Source organism: Sphaerodactylus townsendi, linkage group LG06 (assembly GCF_021028975.2).
Source record: "Sphaerodactylus townsendi isolate TG3544 linkage group LG06, MPM_Stown_v2.3, whole genome shotgun sequence".
Taxonomy (NCBI): Eukaryota; Metazoa; Chordata; class Lepidosauria; order Squamata; family Sphaerodactylidae; genus Sphaerodactylus; species Sphaerodactylus townsendi.
This window is the reverse complement of record NC_059430.1, coordinates 111149655-111170800: the sequence shown is the minus strand read 5'-3', so window position 1 is coordinate 111170800 and position 21146 is coordinate 111149655. Positions and strand designations below refer to the sequence as shown.

At 45.4% G+C, this 21146-nt stretch overlaps 1 protein-coding gene across 8 annotated transcripts in view; it reads right to left on the bottom strand.

The window, feature by feature from the left end:
• Positions 1-482: 482 nt before the first annotated feature.
• PTPRU (protein tyrosine phosphatase receptor type U) overlaps positions 483-21146 on the bottom strand; it is a 488373-nt gene continuing 467709 nt past the window's right edge. For all 8 annotated transcript variants that reach the window (XM_048499773.1, XM_048499774.1, XM_048499775.1 and 5 more), the window contains 3 exons: positions 20210-20367; positions 15957-16092; positions 483-7946 (listed from right to left, as the gene is read on the bottom strand). In XM_048499773.1, coding sequence (XP_048355730.1) covers positions 7884-7946; positions 15957-16092; positions 20210-20367 — 357 coding nt within the window. In that variant the 3' untranslated portion in view covers positions 483-7883. The remainder of the gene's footprint in view (positions 7947-15956; positions 16093-20209; positions 20368-21146) is intronic.

The following is a 21146-nucleotide window of genomic DNA, read 5'->3' as shown; positions in this document are numbered from 1 at the left end:
GGCCTCCTTCCATTGCCTAAAGGCATTAAGCTAGAAAGCTGTTTTCTGCTGCTCCACTTGGCCTGATAAACAGCTGCCAGGTGATGCGAGGGATACAGAGAGAGAGAGAGAGAAGAGACGCCATCAGTGCTCGGGCAAGAAGAGGTGCAGGATGATTGGTCTGCCCATATAAGACTGCAGCCCCGCCTCCTCCAGGCTTGTCACTCATTCGTGCTGGCAGCTGGGCTGGATGCCGGCGCTGAGCCTGCTCCTCTCCCTGCCCTATCCCCGGGCAGTAGCCAAGATACATCTCAGCTGTTCTTTCTCTGGTGTGTTCAGTCTGGTTCTCTTCCCAATGCAGGTAGCCACCCCACCCCACCCCACTGATAACTAAGACTAGGAACATTGTACCTTCAATAGAAATAGGCAACCCCTTCTGTCACTTGTCTGTAACATCTGTAAAAGTTTCTGTGATTAAAAGAAAGAATTTGGCAATGGTTTCCTCCATTTTAAAATGTTTTATTTCATTGGTTTTTAATTTGACTTTTATTAAAAAGGAAGGGAAAAAAGCACCACTGAATCTGTAATACTGATAAACATTATCCATATTAATAACAGCATATATACACATAGGCCTATATATACATATGTCTATAAACAGGACATTTCTGTTTTTTATGGCAGATGAATATCTCTGAGGGAGTTGGAAAGTAGTTACCTTTTTATAGCACTTGGGTTTTGTTTTTAAAATATTTGCCCTTGTTGAGAGAGTAAAAATTAACAAACATCTAGCAAGATGGAGTTCTCAAAAAAAGATATCTAGTCTTTACACACACACCCCCGCCCCCGTCTCCTCAGCACTGAAACAGCAGTGTGTTTTTGTATCTGGGTTGTGGGGTTTTTTTGCATATCTTTTGGGTGACAGTTCACCTGTGAGCTCTGAATAAATCAGTAGAAAATAACTCGGCAGATTTTCCCCTTTTCTCCTCTGGTCAGAATGATTTGGCAGTTGCTGATATGCCAAAAATAAAATAAAAAGGCGAGCGAGATGTACTAAGCGGGTCTTCTTAAGAAAATGCAATTTGTCTAAGAGATGAGATGCGACATCTGGTTCATAGGAAACGTGGACATTTGATGTTAATTTCCCCAAATGAAAGCCAGGTATGGATTTTATTAATCCCGGCATCCCTCAAAATCTTTAGCTTCTTTGAGGCAAGTCATAAGGTAATCAAACTGGACTATCAGCCAATCAATCAACTGACCTTAGCCCTCTCTCCAACTACCCACGATGCTTTTGGCTGTATTGGCTTTGGGGGCACGGCAACTGTAAATATAACAATGCAATTAGACTGCATAGTTGTGTATTACTCACCCTACCCTTGCCAGAAGTATTGACACTTATACAGACCTGTCAGCCAGAGGAAGGGACGGTTCATCATTCAAGTCACCTTTTGCACTTTGGATACTAAACTTAACATAGGACGGTAGTGGACCATGATTTAGAAACAGCAGCAAGAAAATCATAGTTCTGATCCACCAGAACATTTCAAGCGGCAGAAAACTTCCACCCATAGAGCATGACTTTTGTTGATTATGCCCAGGTTTCTGCCTCATGACAAGGGTGAATGCAAGTCAGGGCAAGATTTCTTGCACAGACATATTTCCCCGAGCCTCGCATTCACTTTCCAGTTTCCCCGTGCCAAGCAACAACACTTTAAGGACACATTTAATTTTCTTCACTGCCAGAGAGATGGTGATTTGCCAGTGGCAGAGCTTTGCCCGGGACATCTTACCTCTGTCAGCCTACCTAGCTTCACCCCTCCCCCTCCCTTGCATTCCTGTGCATGCCTCTCTCCTTGTGGCCACTTATTTCCTCCTCCTTCTGCCTTGATCGCTTCCCCCCCTCCCCAGCCAACTGGTTTTTGACCCAGCAGGCAGCAATTGGATACACAACGATTATTGTTAGTGCTGGCTGCTTGGGCAGACAGGAAATTAAACACTTTGTTTTATACAGAACATGTTGCCTGCGTCACAGCCTGTAGGGAAAAGAGAGGATCGGGGATCAGGAGAATGTTCCAAAAGGTGAATCACGCTGTTTCACAGAGGTCTGTGCCCTGCCATCGCTGCTCCCATTCCCTCCCACCAGAGGATGGAAACAGTGGACCAAGAATCTTTTCATCAGATTTGTGATTACTTCAGTGTTTGTTATCTGTGACATATCAATATAAACAGTCACTGCAAAATTGCTGTCTTTTGTAGCATTTGAAAAGATGGCGCTTGGTTCCAAATGGTGGAGTGCCCATTTTCTGCACCCTCTCACTTCTCCCAGCTGTTGCCGTTATCAGCAGGCTGGGAGGGGATGTCGGTAGGATGAATTACGAATGGCAGCCATAGTGGGAACGTTAGATGTGGCAGTGACCCTCAGAGTCATGACGAAAGCTTCCCCTCCCCTCCAAAAGGGGGGAGTTCTCCTCTCATTGCCGGATAACTACTTGCGTTGGAGCCCCCCCTCGCCCCCCTCCAGACCGCCACTTGTGAAAAGAGTGCTCCCTCCTGAAATCTCAATAGCCAAGTTGTGAGATAAATCGCAATATGCCCAGCTGCATATGATATTTGAATTATTATAGCTATTGAACTACTAAGATGAAGTGATATTTTTTTCCAAGGGAGGAAAGGGAGGGGATATCTGATCACATTCAATGCGGCTGGTCTGGACTGTACAGGGCAGAGCTGTCAATCCAATGAGAAAATGAACATGATGCCCCGCAACTAGAAACGCACTGACCCCCAGGGTAAAGGGTAATGCCTGCCCCACTGCAGACAGGGCGAGAAATGTGGGGGAAAAGAGCAATGGGTAATAACAGCAAACATGCCCCAAAGCAAAGATGGCACGGTGAACTCTCCGTGAATAACAGGTCTTTCTCAACTGCTCCATCTCACTACATACCAAAATGCCCCCTGAATCACATCTCATTCTGAGGGGCATTCTGGCCTACATTGGAAGGTGGGGAGGGGGGAGAAGAGGAAAAAGTCATACTCTGGAGATGGAAATCTTTCTGCCACTCGAAACACTCCTGTTGAATCCTTTGTTTTCTGGAACTCAGTTCATTGTAATAAACATGCATGATCCCCCGAGCTGCAGAAAATTTTATGGCCATTCGATACATTCAATACCTGCTCACTTTTACTATAGACATGGAAGAACTCTGAGTTAAGACAATCTTTGCTTATGCTATATGGTAGTTGCTGATTATCCAGGTCTGGGCTGGGAGATATCTGTAACTGGAGGCATTTGGTGCTGAGCGCACTGAATACTGTGGCTGCCCAGTCTACCGAGTCATTAAGATCTTCTACACAAGAAGGATTTGACTTCTCCAGCTATGTTGGTCATCTTCATCAAATCAGGCAGTATCCTAAGATCGGTAGAAGGCCAGGGATTTCAGATGACGCAATGTGGGAATCCATTCATTGGATGAACAAAGAGGCAGCAGAACCTTTTCATTTATAGAAGCACAGGAGCCTGCTAGGACCACTTCTCTGGCATCTCATCTCTTTTGGGTGTAGAACCCAGGGACACTGGCATTAAATTCTGTGTTCATGTACAGCTTCTCAGTTACAAACTACATGCTCACTCTGACCATTTTTGAAAGTTGTGTACCTGTAGAAACATGGTTTGCCCTTTAAGCTTAAGGGACCTAAGTGCAAAATGTGACATCCAAAGCAGCCCTGAAAACACAATCAAGCCCCACTGAAATCAAAGGAGGGTAACAGCATCTTCATCTCTGGCTACGTCTTCCTGCCCCGTGTTGAAAATCAGCACCACACAAAACAAGTCCTGCCTTAACCATCATTGTGCAGTGTGTTTGGAGAGATTTACCATTCCATCTCGCCTCTCCACAGGTCAAATCTGGCCCTAGATTCCTTGGCAGGATAGCTCTCTGTAAGAACTGTTGGACTTTATGGAAGGCATTAGCATTTTTATACAAAATCTGTGTCTCTGATGGGATGGATGAAAGCAGTCAATTCATTTATGAAATAGCCCAATTAAAGTTTCCAAGCATCAGCCTCACAGCCAGGTGTGGACAGGTACAAGCAGGTAGGACTGTGTATACCCTTTGCAGCTAAGGTTTAAAGAGGCATAAGATGGAAGGCAAGGAATATCAAAAGACACCCCCCCTCACACACACACACACACACACATGCCATTTTATCACCTTAATTTTTCCCAACAGATCAATGCAAGAGAACCAGTAGTTTCTCTTCAAACTACCATCATCTTCATCAACTAGGGAAGAGAAGAAGGCCAGAAATACCATCTCCTCACTATAAATGACCTCAGGGTGGGATGCCCGATTCAAGTCCAGTCGTTAATATATTTGTGACTACTTGCACCGGAATGTGCATCTCTGAGTGCGTACGGGATGGGTGACGTCCACATGAAAACACGCCTTGGGATGTACATCCAATTTACACCCACCCCTTCTGATCCAGAGAACAAGATCCATATGGCCAAGTTGCTTCTGCAAGGGGGGAGCTCCTTGGTAGTAGGACATCAGATACCAGCACAACCTCAGGCAACTTGTTCCGCTTACTGGGGGTGTTTGACAGGCCTGAAACTGATGGATTTTAGCAAGCATCCTCCAAAGACTTATGGCTTCCAGTTTTTTTTTAATTGTATACAAGATTGTGCGAAGTGGGAAGATGGGGAAAACAATACTTCGGTCATTCTCTGGGAAACTCTCCCAGCATTTGAACCAGTTTACATCTTCATTTCCACCATGAAGATTAATGCTTGGGGGGATGTGCGTTCTGAATTAGAATGACTCCCTCAGAGAAGGGAAATTCGGCAATTGGTATAAATTGTGCAAATGAAACACATTTGCGTAATTTGTCCAGTTTTGCCTAATTTATTCTGCTAGTCAGGGCGGAAGTAAGAAGAGCCCTGTTGGATGCTGAAGCCCCGCCTCTGAAACTTTATTCAGACCACCCCCTTTGGCGCCTGAGATTTAAGAGTCCCGGCACTGTCAGGCACCCCTCTGTGACCCTAAGGACCAGAAGACGTTCCCAAGACTTCATCTTGTGCCCAGAGTCAGCGGCACAGACATGGCCTTTTTATGAGCCAGCTGTTAACAACATGAACTATTATGTTTTCGACCTGGGTGCCTACATAAGGAAGCCAAACAATGCCATTCAGAAATGTTATCACTGACCAGCTTAGGACCCTTGTGTGGGGGGCAGGGAGCAAATCCATCAGTGGAAGTGGCGCACAGCTGTGCTGGTAGATTTGGCCTCCCTGGGACACTTACCCTGGCGGAGGGGTGATTATGCTGGTGTGTGGTGGCCGCCACCCCCCAGCACTGTGTTTGGGTGTCAGATGTGGCACCAGCAGCCCTGCACCCTCCCTGGAATAACAGGGCCCGGTCAGGGGCATGGCCTCCTGGCCATGTGCGGCGTTACACAGGTAGCCAGGAATTTAGACTTATGCCACCCTTTTGGGTGCCATAAGTCTATTGATCCCAATAGAGGCTCCTTGGCAGTAGGAAGGATTTTTCAATGCAGGGAGATTTTTCTTTCTACGCTGCAGGGAGGCCTCTTGTGGAGAGATGGCTGAGAGTGGCTGTGGTGCTGTGGCTGGACTCCCAGCTCTTGGATGGGGCTGCAAATCTCCAGCTCAGAAAAAAAAGGAATACATGGAATAGATCTTAATATTGCACTGGTTCCATCAGTTTTTCCACCTCCCAACCCGAGTAAGAAAACATTCTCCTTATCTCCTAATCTTCGCACAAGGGCAAGAGTGCCTCTCAGCTAGATGGAATTATTTGGTTCTTTGCACAAAGTCCTTCAGGGCCCATTTGCTTTTCTTGGAACACTGAAGGCCTAAATTTCCCTAGAGATCCCAATGGTTGGTAGGATTTAAAAAAAGAAAAAGCAACAGGAGTATAAATGTGAAAGGTCACCAGGGAATGACATCCAGTAACAGTTGCTCTTATCCCTGCTACTGCAACCAACGCTTTGTCCGATAAGGGCTTACTGGCTTAATAGGAACAACTCTGGCAAAGGCTGCATGCTGGAAAACCTAGATGGGATCTGCAGCGCATTTTTCCATTGCAAATTGGATTGGGACTATGGGCATTAGCTCCCTCCCCTTACCTTTCCAGGCCAGATCTGCCATTTTCCCCAAATACCAGCCTGGGAGGCCAGAAACACGGAACAAGGAAGATTTCAAATTCTCCACCCCATGCAGGTACTAAAAAGAAAATCAAGCGAAAGATACAGTCATTGGTCTTCTCTGGTTTGGCCATACCAAAGCCACTGTCTTTGGTCTGTGTGACGCACACCGCTATGCTTGCAAATGCATGCCGGGGCTTTTCAGACATGTGCTATGACAACTCAGCAATCACATAACTGTGCTTTACTTGCCTGCACAGCGGGGATAAACCTGCAAACCCCAACAAGGAGGCTTGAATTTATTCCCCTAGCTGGTCCTGCTGGGAATTCCTCTACCTTCCTACTACGTAGTTTCCCTATCTTGTTGGTAAGCAAGCGTAAAAAACCCTTTCCCCCTGCAAAACACCGCCTGTGGCAGGCCTCCTCTGCTAATGACCTTTGCTAATTCCGATTTCAAGGAAGAGGAAGCGAGGGAACAAAACAGATTGTTTGGCAGATGGAGCAGAGCGACAAAGGAAGAAATGGCAAATCTAGCAGCCCTGAAGATTTGGGGTGTTGATCTCTAGCTGTTAACTGTTTTTAAGGACACTGAAGAAAGGCCACCCAACAAACCCTCCACCCCCCGGCCTGGTAACTAAGTCGGGCTCATAGGGGAGAGGGGTGTGCCAGTCAAGCAAAACTGATCTTTAAAACAGGTCACTCTGAAGTGCTCCATCAGCACAAGGCCGGCCAGCTTCCCAAGACTTCTCCTTGGCTCTTAAAAAGAATGTTATCTTCATTGCCCTTTCCAAAGCAGGCTCAGCTTTACTTACCCCTGACTGTCCTAAAAAAAAAAAAGCTGGAAGAAAGATTTTCTGCTAAACCAAATTTGAAGAGCAGTGAGACACTGGGTCAGCGGGGAGAGATGCTTCGAGGCTTGGGAATAGTTCAGAAGGACCGGAACTCTGAAAACACAGTAGACCCCTCCCCTCCCCCACACAAAAAAACTTCAGCTGTCTGAACTGGAAAACCCAGGCACAAAGATGGTGGTTTTCAAAATCTGGTCTGGACAGCTTTGCCTGTTGAGTGAGCAGCCTATTTGGTTTCTCCCTGTTAGATGCTTCCAGGGAGTCCCCCCCTGCTTGGATTTTCCTCCAGGCAGGATTGCTGCCGGGACACAGGGCATGATTGATTCAGAACCGCTCTGAAGGCAGGTATCAGTCCAGGGCTGAGAAAGGTAATGGTTATAACAGCGTATGAGAACTGTACAGATCCCTTTAGCACCTCCAGCCATTTCCCAAAGGGGATGGTCTCCTGCCGGAGCTTTCAGTATACCAGTGACGAGGTCCGACAACCACTTAACTCTTGTCTGAAAGAAGTTGTTTTTCTTCCGGTTCTCCGCAGGATCAGTCCATTCCAGGCCATGACCAGGCAAAGACAAAACGAGATTCATCCCATCTGCACTGGTGTCAAAACACGTACAAAGAAGGTCTGGGTGCCACACTCCCGGATGGCATGTACACATCGTTGTGTACCTGGGATGAGTTTGGGCGGCCTCTGGTCTGCCCCCTGGGATAGGGGCAAGAGTGGGAGAAAAGGGGGAAGATGAAGGTAAGGGATAGCCGTCGTGACCCAGTGACTTTTGTGAGTTCTGTTTTTCTTTTCCTCCCTTTTGCTGTTACTCAAAGTCTGGGTGCAAAATCTGTGTCTGGCCCAAACCCCAAACAAACACTTGCTTGTGGGCACCTGGCAAGGTGCTATCTGGTCTCCAAGGATTCCAGGTATTCCAGGGCTAAGTCATAGCAGAAGTGGTACTGTTCCTTTAAGGGAAGGGGAGGGGGGAGAGAGAAAGAGAGAGACAGAATGAGTCCAAAGTACATGTTTCAGAGAAAGAAAAATACAGGCAAAAGTGTGTGTGTCTGACGCTACTATGGGACCGGGTAAGGCAGTGGTCTGAGAAGACAGTGTCTGTCCCACTCCACCTTCAGCCCTGGTGACACCCCCACCCCACCCCATCCTGTCCCACCTCTCACCCAAGAGCTGAAGCAACTGATGTTTCCTCTCACTTGGTCCTCCAGGAATAAATGCATAGAATCGAGTCTACGTGTCCTTTTTACTGCCCTCTTTATGTTGTCAGGCCAAATTTTTGAACATAAGATATGTACAAGTCTAAAAATATATCAGAACATGTGTAGGCTAGATTGGCAAAGTCTCATGGGCTTGCTACAGGAACTTTGCCCTGCAAACCGACAACGTTAGGCAAATCAGTACCCAGTCACATTAGAACTGGTAGCAAAGTCCTTGCAGCAAGCCCACGAGACTTCGCCAATCTAGCCTACACACATTCTGATATATTTTTAGACTGTTGTACATGTCTTATGTGCGGCATCTTATACAATTTTGTATTTTTATTGAATGCCAATATAAGGCTTTGGTTGTGGTTGCTGTTGTTGGTTCTCCAGACATCTGTAAAGGCGGCATAGCTTCCTGAACTATCCCAAGTTTCAGGAGGTTTCATTGGACATTCACAGCTCACGTGGCTTCCTGAGCTGCCTCTGACGGCTCATGGGGAAACAGGGTTAGCTGGGTCTGACTCCTGAGGGGCAGTCTGGAGAGACGTTTTTCATCAGGGGAGAGGTTTTCAAAGCAATCCTTACTTCATGCTGACTGGTGGTTAGACAAGGGGTGCCCACCAACATTGGCTGGCTCCAGTGGTGGGATTCAAATAATTTAACAACCGGTTGTTTACAAGCACCATTTTAACAACTGGTTCTGCTGAAGTGGTGCGAACCGGCTGAATCCCACCACTGGCTGGCCCCCCTTCTGACCAGACTTGTCCTACGCCCTCTCACAAACTCCACTGCCATCCATGACCCAGCTTTGCTCCTGAGCTTTGGAGACAGGGGATGGAAGCCTATACTTCTTTTGGCCATGTTTGACCAGGAAGGAAGCAGCATTTCCATCCCCTGTCCTAAAGCTCAGGGGCAGAGCTTGTGCTTTCTACCCCAGAGGTCCCAGGTTCTATCCCTTGCATGTCCACTTTTAATGGGTTGCAGGGCTGAATCTTCCCAAAGCCATAGGGCTTTATTGTATGTTAACTGTCTTCAACACTTAGGAAAAAGTGGGATCTAAATATATTTTCATGCATCAGCTCACTTTTGCCAGCCAGAGCAAGTGATACTGTACTAGATCATTCCAATGGTTTGATTCATTAAAAGAAAGTTTGGAAGAATGAGACGGGATGTCAGCATCAGTGGCTCCCTGATTGTGTAGCCTGTTGCTAAGGAAAATCAGAAAACAAGAATATTCAAGCCCATTTCTTCCTAAGCATATGATGGGAAAGCCCTGACTGGATAACTCGGGCTAGCCTGAGCTTCCCAGAACTTGAAAGCTAAGTAGGGTCAGCCCTTGTTAATATTTGGATAGAAGAAGAAGAGTTTGGATTTATACCCAGTGGTGGGATTCAAAAATTTTAATAACAGGTTCTGATGGTGGTGGGATTCAAACAGTGGCGCCACCGCACACACGCACCTCCAGTCCCTATTGGGCAGGGACGTTGCTTTAGTAACCCCTTCTCGGCACTGAGAAAAAATTAGTAACCACTTCTAGAGAAGTGGTGAGAACTGGTTGGATCCCACCTCTGCTTATACCCCACCTTTCTCTCTTGTAAGGAGACTCAAAGTGGCTTACAAGTTCCTTTCCCTTCCTCTCCCCACAACAGACACCTTGTGAGGTAGGTGGGGTTGACAGAGTTCCCAAGAACTGTGGCTAGCCCAAGGTCACCCAGCAGGAATGTAAGAGTGCAGAAACACACCTATATTAGCTTCTTGCCTCAATGCCATAAGTTGGTTGTGATTTGTGGCAGTTTATAAATATATATATATACACACAGAGAGAGAGATACGATAGAAAATCTTGAAACCTCAGATTTTTGTAGGGAAAATTTGGTGCATGCCCTAGGAGGGAGATAATTTGCATTTCAACAGCATAATTGCTCCTCCTCCACCTCCCCCCTTGCAAATGCAAGCCGAAGAGCACTTAGATATTCATTGAAGTACACTTATACATAGTATAAAAGGGACGGGAGACATGAGAAATCAAGCCATCCTGAGATGTGTTCTCCAGTGTTGTGCACTCGCTTTTAAGACAACTCTACTAGTTCAGTCTTGGAAAGAAAAGGGGGAAAAACAAACAAACTCAAAAATCCACTAACAGTTAAGAACCGCTGTATGGCTTTGATCTTCAATTATCCCTGAGGTAACAGCTCACTGTGTTTGTATATGAGTCCAAAGCAAATTTCAGAATGAAAATCATACTGCACAAAGGAAATAAATAATGAACGCTGGCATAAAGCCAGAAAATGAAAGGATGCTTTTATTGTTGGGATATTTGCGCAGGGAATTCAAAGGGCGGAGTGGGGAGGTGGGGAAAGGTTTTAAGTTCCAGCATTGTAAAAGACAAGGTAGGCCAGGAACTAGATGAAAGCAATCATGTTTTGACAGAATGTTCTTTGAAACAGAGAGTGGGGAGGGGGATCACTGATAGCAAGCAACTCCCTCCCCCCCCATATACCAAAATCTTAAACAATTTCCTTAGCAAAGGGGAAACATGAGGTACAAAAGCTCCATTTTTTTTCTTAAACCCCTCCTTTTCCAGGACTCTAAAAGCTCTCAAGAAGTTGAGTCAGGCCAATATTTAGGGTTGCCAACTCTGGATTGGGAAATTTCAGGATATTGGGAAGAGGAGGTGCCTGTGTGTGGCTCTGCCGCCTGCAGCTGCCATTTTGTAGTTGGGAACCTCTGACGAAGGCCTTTCAAGTATGCAATCAGAAGAAGAAAAAGAGTTTGGAAGTATACTTGCCTTTCTCTCCAATAAGGAGGCTCAAGGCAGTGTACAAACTCCTTTCCCTTCCTCTCCCACAACAAACACCTTTTGAGGTAGGTGGGGCTGAGAGAGTTCTGTGAGAACTGTGACTAATCCAAGGTCGCCCAGCAGGAATGTAGGAGTGGGGAAACAAATCTGGTTCACCAAATAAGAGTCTACCGCTCATGTGGAGGAGTGGGAAATCAAATCCAGTTCTCCAGATTATAAAGTCCACTTGCTCTTAACCACCACACCGCACTAGCTCAGTTGGTTGCAAGCCTTGGAAGCAAGACCTCGTAGTGGCAGGTGTTGATGAACACCAGAGGGAGGGGGAGAAATTGGAGGGAGAAGCAATTTCCCTACAGGATGCAAAACTCCCAGTGCTCTCAGACAGGGAAAAAAAAAACCAGCTTGTTCTCCTAATGTCCAGAACTTCCATAGTGTACAGGGCTAAAGAGAGCATATAACCCCCATGTTGTGCCGCCTACACTGGCTTCCAGTGGAATTCCGGATCACCTTCAAGGTATTGGTGTTAACCTTTAAGGCCCTTCGCAGCTTGGGACTCACATACCTTTGTGACCGTCTCACTCCATATGTCCCGGGTAGGCCTCTGCAATTGGCAGAGGCCAACTTACTGGTGGTCCCCAGCCCCTCCATGATGCAGCTGGCCTCTACCCGGGCCAGGGCTTTTATGGCCCTGGCTCCTGCCTGGTGGAACACTCTTCCATCAGATGTCCGGGCCCTGCAGGATCTTGGTGAATTCCACAGGGCCTGTAAAACCGTTCTGTTCCACCAGGCCTTTGGTGAGGCCGGCCGCGGATTCCCCCTCCCGGATGCCCCTATGCTGCATGCTATATCATCTTCAGCACGCCTGATATAACATCTATTTAGAACTGTCTGTCCCCTCCCAGCCTTGCGACCGGGCACCACCATTATTGCACTATTGTTGCACTGTATGTTTAATGCTGCTATGTTTTTATGCTTTTATAGAGTCTTTAGTATATTTTAAATTATTTATTGTGTATCGCTGTTGATTTATGGGTTGATGTACACCGCCCAAAGCCCTTCGGGGTGGGCAGTTCCTAAATCTAATAAATAAATAAATAAAATAAAAATATTCCAAAAGTGTAAACTCCACAGTTTTTTTCAAAAAGTGACACATTCAAAAGCTTATGTAGAATATTGTGGGTGCAGGGCAATACACATAGGGTGAGGGAGCCAAATCAGAGACACCGCCCTTGCCCATGTGAATTTGCCTCAAGTAGACACAGGATCTGCACACATACAAACCCCATACTCATAGGCTATCTGGACAGAGGCCCCTTCCACACATGCAGAATAATGCACTTTCAATCCTCTTTCACAATTGTTTGCAAGTGGATTTTGCTATTCTGCACAGTTGCAAAGGGCATTCAAAGTGCATTATTCTGCATGTGCGGAAGGGGCCTAAATTTCTGGTTCTCGTGAGGCTCTTTTGTCAGTGAAATGGAACAATTCTGCCCCCTCCCCTCCCTGCTCTCTCCAAAATGCTGCTGAGGGGGGTGGGAGGGGACCCTTGGGAACAATGAGAAGTAAATTGAGAATCTGCCCTAAGATGATAAAAATTACTCCACCCCTCCTTTCGGTAGAAATTTTAGCCTGGATCCAGCCTCCCATACTCCATTCTCAGGATAAGGAATGCAGCTTGAGTGTGTACACAGTTTGTACGCACAAGAGTGCTATGCTTTCTGCTGTGCTATATGTTGAGGCAAACGTGAATCAGCCGCAAGTGGGGAGAACGCTTTGGTCCTGGTAGGGCTAGCATGTTCAATTTCCTCACGGCCCCGTGCTTCTGTAAGTCTCATTTACCTCTGTGATGGAACTGCTAGATGGACTCTCTGGTTCATATCACACCTTACATTTTTCCCGTGATCATTCCTCAAAAGAATTTCCTCCCATCAATACCACATACACAAATTCAGCTGCTGGCTGTGCTTTATGAAGAGGAACAAGGAGAAGGATTTGTTAAACCCTTTCCTGTTTGGCTGTTTTACCACTGAAATATGGCATTCCCAAGTTGCCTTTATACTTGGCCGTGAAATATTTGCAAATGCCCCTATTTGTGGCAGGGAAGAAAAGATTTAAAATCCCCCTCTTTCTGAGCTGCTTATGCCCTTCACAAAAAACAAGCCCCACGGGCTCTGTTTGTAAAAGAAAACAAGCTGAAAACAACAACAGTGGTTTGGATCCAGTGCAAAAATTTCTGCTTCCGCTAGAATTCTTGTGCAGCTGGAAATACAAGAAAAAATAATGGTGATAACTGCTTGCACTAAGTCAAACTTACTGCATTCCCATGTGTGCTTCCAGTTGCACAAGATCTTGTGCAACCAACGTCTGGACACTTAAAAGGAGAGTGCTAGGTGCAGCACGAGATCTTGGTGCAAATGGAATGGCACAAGATTGCCTGACATTTCCACTTGCATAACACTGGATCCAAGCCAGTATGTTGTATGGGCATCAGGAGCCACATTTTGCAGCTTCAACTGAGACTGGGGGAAGATTACGAAGTGTTCATTTTGCATTTGCTTTTACCTTGCAATTTAGCCAAGTCATCCAATTCAGTGCCAAGGACTGCGATCTTTGTTTTATGGTTTTCTCTTAATTCCTGCCTCCCCCCCTTCCTCCCCACAACTGTGATTTAATTCCTAATGCAATCAAAACCTCCCAGAAAATCATTTCATTTTGTCAAGTTAGAGGCTTGATAATCCAGGTGTCGCTAATGTCGTATTTTTCCCCCCTCTGGTCCTGACACTTTTACACTTGCGTTTTATTTATATCCCAAACCCTTTTTATGCTACCTTTTCATACAGATGTTCCAGGCGATTAGAATACTGTACCCGCAAAGGTATACGGATGTTAGAAATAAGAAGCAATTCATGCAATACGAAGTCCTCGTGGCTGCCACGAACACTTTTGTGTCAGGCAGGCGGCGACGGTTATGTGCCTCCTGGAAGCAGACGAGACCAATTCTGATTGCAGCCACAGCATGGGAGGAGAAAGGTTTTCAGGTGCCCACCCTATTTTTATGTGCTGAAACAACCCCAGGGAGAAGGGATCATCGGCCCTTTCCCCACTCACCTTTGTCCGAGGGTTGCTGCGCGCAATTCCCAGTGCGCGCAATTCCTGGTGTGTGCACCGGCTTCCCCACGACTCCACGCTCTGCGCGGGGTCATCAAAAGGCGCCATTTCAAAAGGCGCCAGGAATTACGCGCGCTGAGGGGGCGCGAGAGAGGCAGCATCGGGGCGGCTGCATTCTCGCCGCCCCTGAAGTGGGGAGTGCAGCTGGACCCCGCGCTACTTGAGGAGAGTAGCGCGGGGCTTAAGGTAAGTGGGGAATGGGCCATCTTTTGCTCTCCCGAGAAACTTGTATGTACCCTTTGTTACACCTGCTTCCTGTGCCAGAAAACAGAGGTTCCCTGGAGCCATTTCAGGGAATCATTTGGGGAGGGTGGCTGAAACCTAAGGTTACAAAATAAAGCGGGTCACAGTATGTCACGTACACGAAAGAGCTGAAAACTGTTAACGCTGGGCTTAAAATGTTTTTACATTATACCCAATGGTGAAGAAAATAAGAAATGCAGATAAGCATTTCAACCCTGTGTGCATGAAACGCCACTTCCACGATGATAACACTAAACAGGAATGTATTCTTTTAAAAACGGATGTAAGGATTGTAGCAGGGCAGCAGAGCCGCTGTAGTTATGCAAAACTACGAGGCTACACATGCCAATCGCCACAATGTACTCCAGGAGCTGCAGCAGATTGGGGGGGGGGGGGGGATAGCTCTATATCTAATATTAACATTGTACAGAAATATGGAAGATTGTGCAAGAAGTAACAATCGGACAGAAATCTCCACGAGCGTATCCTGATAAAGTGCTGTGCACAAACCAAACATTTTACACTGGGAGCTCGTAAACTGTGCTTGTACTTGACACAAGTGAATAACTGTCAAGTGTATTTTTGTCTACAGGTATTGACTTGTGTTGGAGTCAGCAATTTAACTGTGGGTGCTGTGTGGTTTCTGGGCTGTATGGCCGTGTCCTAGCAGCATTCTCTCCTGACGTCTCACCTGCATCTGTGGCTGGCATCTTCAGAGGAACTCTGAAGATGCCAGCCACAGATGCAGGCGAAACGTCAGGAGAGAATGCTGCTAGAACACGGCCATACAGCCCAGAAAGCACACAGCACCCCAGTGATTCCGGACGTGAAAGCCTTCGACAATAAATTTAACTGTGGCCATACAGCCGCATAGTTTATCATAACTACAGTGGCTACATTGCTCTGTTATGGTTCCTACATTAGTTTTTAAAGGAATGCATTCCTGTTTATTGTTATCATTGGGGAAGCTGTGTTTAATACACACTGAGTTGAAATGTACATCCGCATTTATTATTTTCTCTGCCGTTGGGTAAAATATAATATTTTAGGCTGTGTATTAGTTTTCAGCAGTTTTGTACAACCAAGGGTTGCCAAGTTCGGCTTGGGAAATTCCTGGAGATTTTGGAGGTGGAGCCAGCAGAAGGTGGAGTCTGGGGAGCAAAGGGAGCTTAGCAGTGATGCGATGCCACAGAGAAGTCATTTCCTCCAAGGAATTGGTTGCAATTCTAAGAGAACCCCAAGCCCCGCCTGGAGACTGGCAGTTCCACTGAAGCCAGCTGTGGCCATGTTAAGTGCTGGTTCTGCATGCTTCTGGGAGGCACAGAAATTCCATCATACATCAGATGCAACATCCTTGTAGTGACTTCCCTGGGGAAAGTCATGTTTTGTATGCTAGACATTTTGGACCAGTGCAATGGGATGCATGCAAAAATGCCCTTGGGCAGCTTGATTTTATGCTTACTCCCACAATCTTTTGTAACCCCCCCCCCCCCCCCCCCAAGAGTTTAACGGCACAAGAAGAAGGTACAGATGTGCCAGTCACTTACAAAAGTCTCGACCATATTTGGCTTGTAGTTTCGGAGGGTTTTTGCAGCAAAAAACACATCTACCATCTTGTGACACTTGATCATCTCCAAGATCATGGTGCAGGCGCAGAAAGTGCCACTCCGTCCACCCCCGTTCCTGGAAGGAAGGAAAAACAAAAGAATGGCATGGAGACAGCATGAAAAGTAGTCCAATGGAAATAGAAATAGTAGTCCAATTGAAATAGTGTAACAGAGGAAGCATGGGGTAGACGTTAAGAGTTCTGGGCAAGGATAAATCCCCCCTCCCCGACCATGAAATTTGTAGAATGAGGCCCTGGGGCATTTACTGTCAATATGAACTAACTTGCAGGGTTGTTGTGGAGGCAAAAATGGGAGAAGAGACCTTGTATGCTGCACTGAACTCCTTGGAAGAGCGTCAAGCTAAAAATGTGCTAGGAGACAGAATGCTGCCTTTCCATTCAATCTGGTCACCAGTCCATTGGAAGGACAGAGCTGCAGTTTAATCCCAGTTTAGAATCCTGGCTTGTGAAGTAAGAAACAGTCCAAACCACATTGAAGTACCAGATCTGGAATACGTATGAACATTCCGTCAAGTTGCAACCAACGAATGGTTGCCCCATCAAATGGCTTTCAAGGCAAGTGAGAAGCAGAGGTGGTCTGCCATTGCCTTCCTCTGCAGAGTCTCCCTTGGAGGTCCCCCAAGTACCATCCCTGCTTAGCTTTCAAGATCTGATGAGACTGGGCTATGCCAAGATGCCTTTCCTCTCAGATGTGTGGTATCACAGATAATGTGGTTTACAACAAACCAGGGCTTTATCAGTCATAGTACAGTGTGCCAAAGGGACAGGAGGGAAGAAACATGTCATAGAATCATAGAATTGGAAGAGACCCCAAGGGCCATCCAGTCCAACCCCCTGCAATGCTGGAACACGCCATCAAAGCACTCCTGACAGATGGACATCCAGCCTCTCTTTAAAAACTTCCAGAGAAGGAGTATTTACTGGCTGATTCTCATCACAAACAGACTGTCCCTAGTTTGTGATGTGTGAACGAGTCCAACGTCTGCAAAAAGCAAAAGATCAGGGGCTCCAGAACCGATAGGACTTCATCATGTGTCATGCAGGGTGGGTCAAAATGTTCAGTGACTGCAGGTTACATTTCTGGTTTTTTGGCATTTGATATAATGACATACACTTAATAAACAGACATTTGTATAAGCAAGTTAAAACAGAAGATTGGCCGTTGTGGGGTTTTCCAAGCTGTGTGGTCGAATTTTGGTAGTTGTTGCTCCTAACTTTCACCTGCATCTACAGCTGGCAACTTCAGAGGCATCTCATGGTGAGATGTATTTCTCCCCACAGTACAGAAATACATCTTACCATGACATGCCTTGGAATATGTAAGCCATAGATGCGGGCAAAACGTTAGGAGCAAAAAACGATGAGACCAAGGCCACACAAGTCAGAAAACCCATAATGGCCCGTTGATTCCGGCTGTAAAGGCCTTTGATAATACATAAAAAGAAGATTTTGCCTTTACCTTCCCCAAGTACAGACATATGATGAAGCAAGTTCTTCAGGGCATGGATTCCCATCATTGCTAATAAATCTTTTACACCTCGATATAACCGTATTAGCTAGACGCACGCAAGATTGGTGTTTGCCAGCCAGTAGCAACCCCTATTTTCTTTTTCTAGCGCCTCGCTAGAAAGCTGTGCCCACTGGAGAGCTCTGTATTTTGTGAATGACTCTGCCAAATTATCCTTAGGCTAATGAAGACAGGCAAGACTGTAATTCATTTTTGATTAAAAGCTCGCTGGGTGCCCTCTATCAGTTTGGAAACATGACTCTTTATTTATTTATTTGCTGCGTTTCCTTTTTTTGACTGTGCTTTCCCAGCCAAAAACAGAATTGGCTTCCGAACTGACTGATGGTAATTAAAAACCAGTGCAAATATTAATTAAAATAAAACAAAGAAGGCTGCTCAAAGAGGGCCTCGGAAAGGGGGATAACTAGCTTTCCCCACCCCCCAGACATGAGAAGAGTAGTCAGTTAGCTAGGAAATGAAGACGATCGTAACTGGAGTTGGATCAATGTACAATGGAAAGGTAACTAGCTGATGTCTCTTCTCTCTTTCCCATCTGTACTTCAATGTTTTACGCACACACAACAGAACACAACACATAGAACTGCATCTTGGATAAATCACCGGCTGCTGGATATACCTCAAGACCTTATATACACCAAAACATGAAACCTATGGGAAATGTAACAAAATTTATTAGGATAAGTTAAACATACTATTGCTAGAGCTAATTGAAATATCGATACACATAACTTGCTATGCGTTTTATCATAGAATGGAAACTTTGTGTATATCGATATTTTGACTTCCTTGAGCAATAATATGTTTGACTTATCCTAGTAAATTTTGTTGCATTCCCAATAGGGTTCATATTTTGGTATATTTATGGCCTTGAAATCTACTGTTGTGTGTTATTGGCTATAGTGCCAACAGATTGGCTATACAGCCAACAGAATATGCTGCCACAGGAGGTGGTGATGACCACTAACTTGGGCCCCTTCCACACACGCAGAATAATCCGTTTTCAAACCACTTTCACAACTGTTTGCAAGTGGATTTTGCTATTCCGCACAGCTTCAAAGAGCATTGAAAACAGTTTGAAAGTGCATTATTCTGCATGTGCAGAAGGAGCCTAAGATAGCTTTAAAAGGGGTTTGGACAGATTTATGGAGGAGAAGTTGATTTATGGCTACCAGTCTTGTTCCTCCTTGATCTGAGATTGCAAATGCCTTAGCAGACCAGGTGCTCGGGAGCAGCAGAAGGCCATTGCTTTCACAACCTGCATGTGAGCTCCCAAAGGCATCTGGTGGGCCACTGTGAGTAGCAGAGTGCTGGACTAGATGGACTCTGGTCTGATCCAGCAGGCTCTTTCTTATGTTCTTAGATACTAATGCCTGGCACCCTTTCCAAAAAATGGAAATCTCCCAGATTTGTAGCTAAGAACATGGGCAGCTCATGCAGGAATGTCCATAGGATTCATTTTGGAAACAATTAATTTCCAAAAGGATACAGCCTACTGAATGATATTCCGTTATCAACAGAGGCATAACATCCAAATCGCAAGATGCCGTACGCCCACTGTCCATGGCATTGTTCTGGCCACACCTGGAGTACTGCGCGCAGTTCTGGAGGCCTCACCTCAAAAAGGATGTGGACAGAATGAAGAAGGTGCACAGAAGAGCAACAAGGATCATCAGGGGTCTGGAGACCAAGCCCTACTAGAAAAGGCTGAGGGACTTGGGAATGTTTCATCTGGAAAAGAGGAGGCTGAGCGGGGACATGATTGCTCTCTTTAAGTATCTGAAAGGCTGTCACTTAGAGGAGGGTAGACAGCTGTCCCTTTTGGTAGCAGAGAACAGGGGTTGCAATAAGGGGTTTACATTACAGGTGGAAAGACATTGGTGGGATATTAGGGGGGGAAGTACAGTAAGAGCAGTGGAACTGGCTGTGTAGGGAGGTGGTGGGTTCCACCTCACTGCCAGAGAAGCTGGACAAACAGTTGTCATTTTTTGCCAATAAAGGCTTGCTTGCTTGTAACTGTTGTCAGTAATAATTTAGACTGACCCTGCATTGAGCAGGAGGTTGGACCAGATGGCCTGTTTGGTCCCTTCCAACTCTATGATTCTATGAACTTAGTCATCACAAATAACACTGTCAAAGATTTGGACAGATTTGTTGGTTTGTTTTGGAATTCTTAAGATGCAACCCACAAAACGTTTTTCCCCCCAAAACAACAGTTGCTCATGTCGCAAATGATGTTCAATAGCTGGGTGAAGAAAGCTGGGACTCAAACCAGAACATGTCAAGAAAATATGGATAAAAAGAAAAGACCAGCGTAGCTTTTCTTCTGCTACTCCTCTTTTTCACCAAGTGCTGGAGAAGACTAGATAGGCAGGGACATTCTGCCAGTTCCTAAGCAAGATATGAGTTCAATTTCCCTCCATCTCCTGCATTTTCCTTCAAGGGTGAAGACAGACCACATTCACTCCATCTCTTCTCTGTGCATTCCAAACCCCTGCCCCCACATGGATGCACAAATTCTGGGTACACAAACAACATCCAGAAAATTGTAATCGAGAGCCTTAGTAGTGTGCTCTTTATACTTATTTGAATAAGGCTTCTTTACTGAGCAGCACATTACACGTGTCATGGTGTTTTATAATACTTACAAACAATGCACAACTGTCCGCCCATCGCCGCTCTCCCCCTGCCACTTCTCCACCTGGGCCAACAAATGCAAGAATGACTTCTTTGAATCGGGGGTGTCTCTGTAAGCTGACCACCGCAGGTACTGAAAGTGCTGGACCATCAGGTGACCTTCCTGTAACTAGAGAACACACATTATTTTTCCTCCTTTATGGAGTCTTGTTTACATTGCCTTTGGAAAGGTTTGGTGGGGAGGAAATTGGCAGCGATCATTAATTTTTCAGGAAATAAAGGAATATCCCCACTACCCTTTCCATGCAGTGCAGAAATGGCCAAACTTACATGGTTGCTTAAAGAAAGGAATTTGAATAAATTTTTAGACAATTGGAAACTAGAATATACAGATAAAAAAAGAAAAAAAATAACTGATGACAAGTGGTTTTGAAGGCGAATGGAAGGGGACTTTTCAAATTAAGAACTAATAGAGAAAAGCGTGATGTTTTTCAGTTTATAAGCAATGTTCATGAAGATATAACTGTTTATGTAACTAAGGACCAAGAGGTATACTAGTTTATTTTACTGCATTTTTACCCCACCCATCCCTGACCATAGCAAGGCTCCGGGTGGCTTACAAACATATAAAACAATACATATATAAATATAACTTCAAGGTAAAGCTAAAAACGTTTTTAAAAGTTGTAAAAATAATATACAACTGACACTTGATGGAGACAAAGTTGGAAGTCCCTATGATAAATATGTTTATCTGCATTTGAAAACTTTGTAACTTTTTTTGTCGTTATCAAAGTGTTTTTAGGTACAATTTTTTTTAAAATCATACCCTTTTGTATCCAATGTTCCCTTTGACTATTTTTTTTAAAAGAAGACCAGGGATAAATTGGAGGGGTGTGTGTAAGTGTGTCAAAGAATAAAGTTTCTGAACTTCATTACATGTCCCCT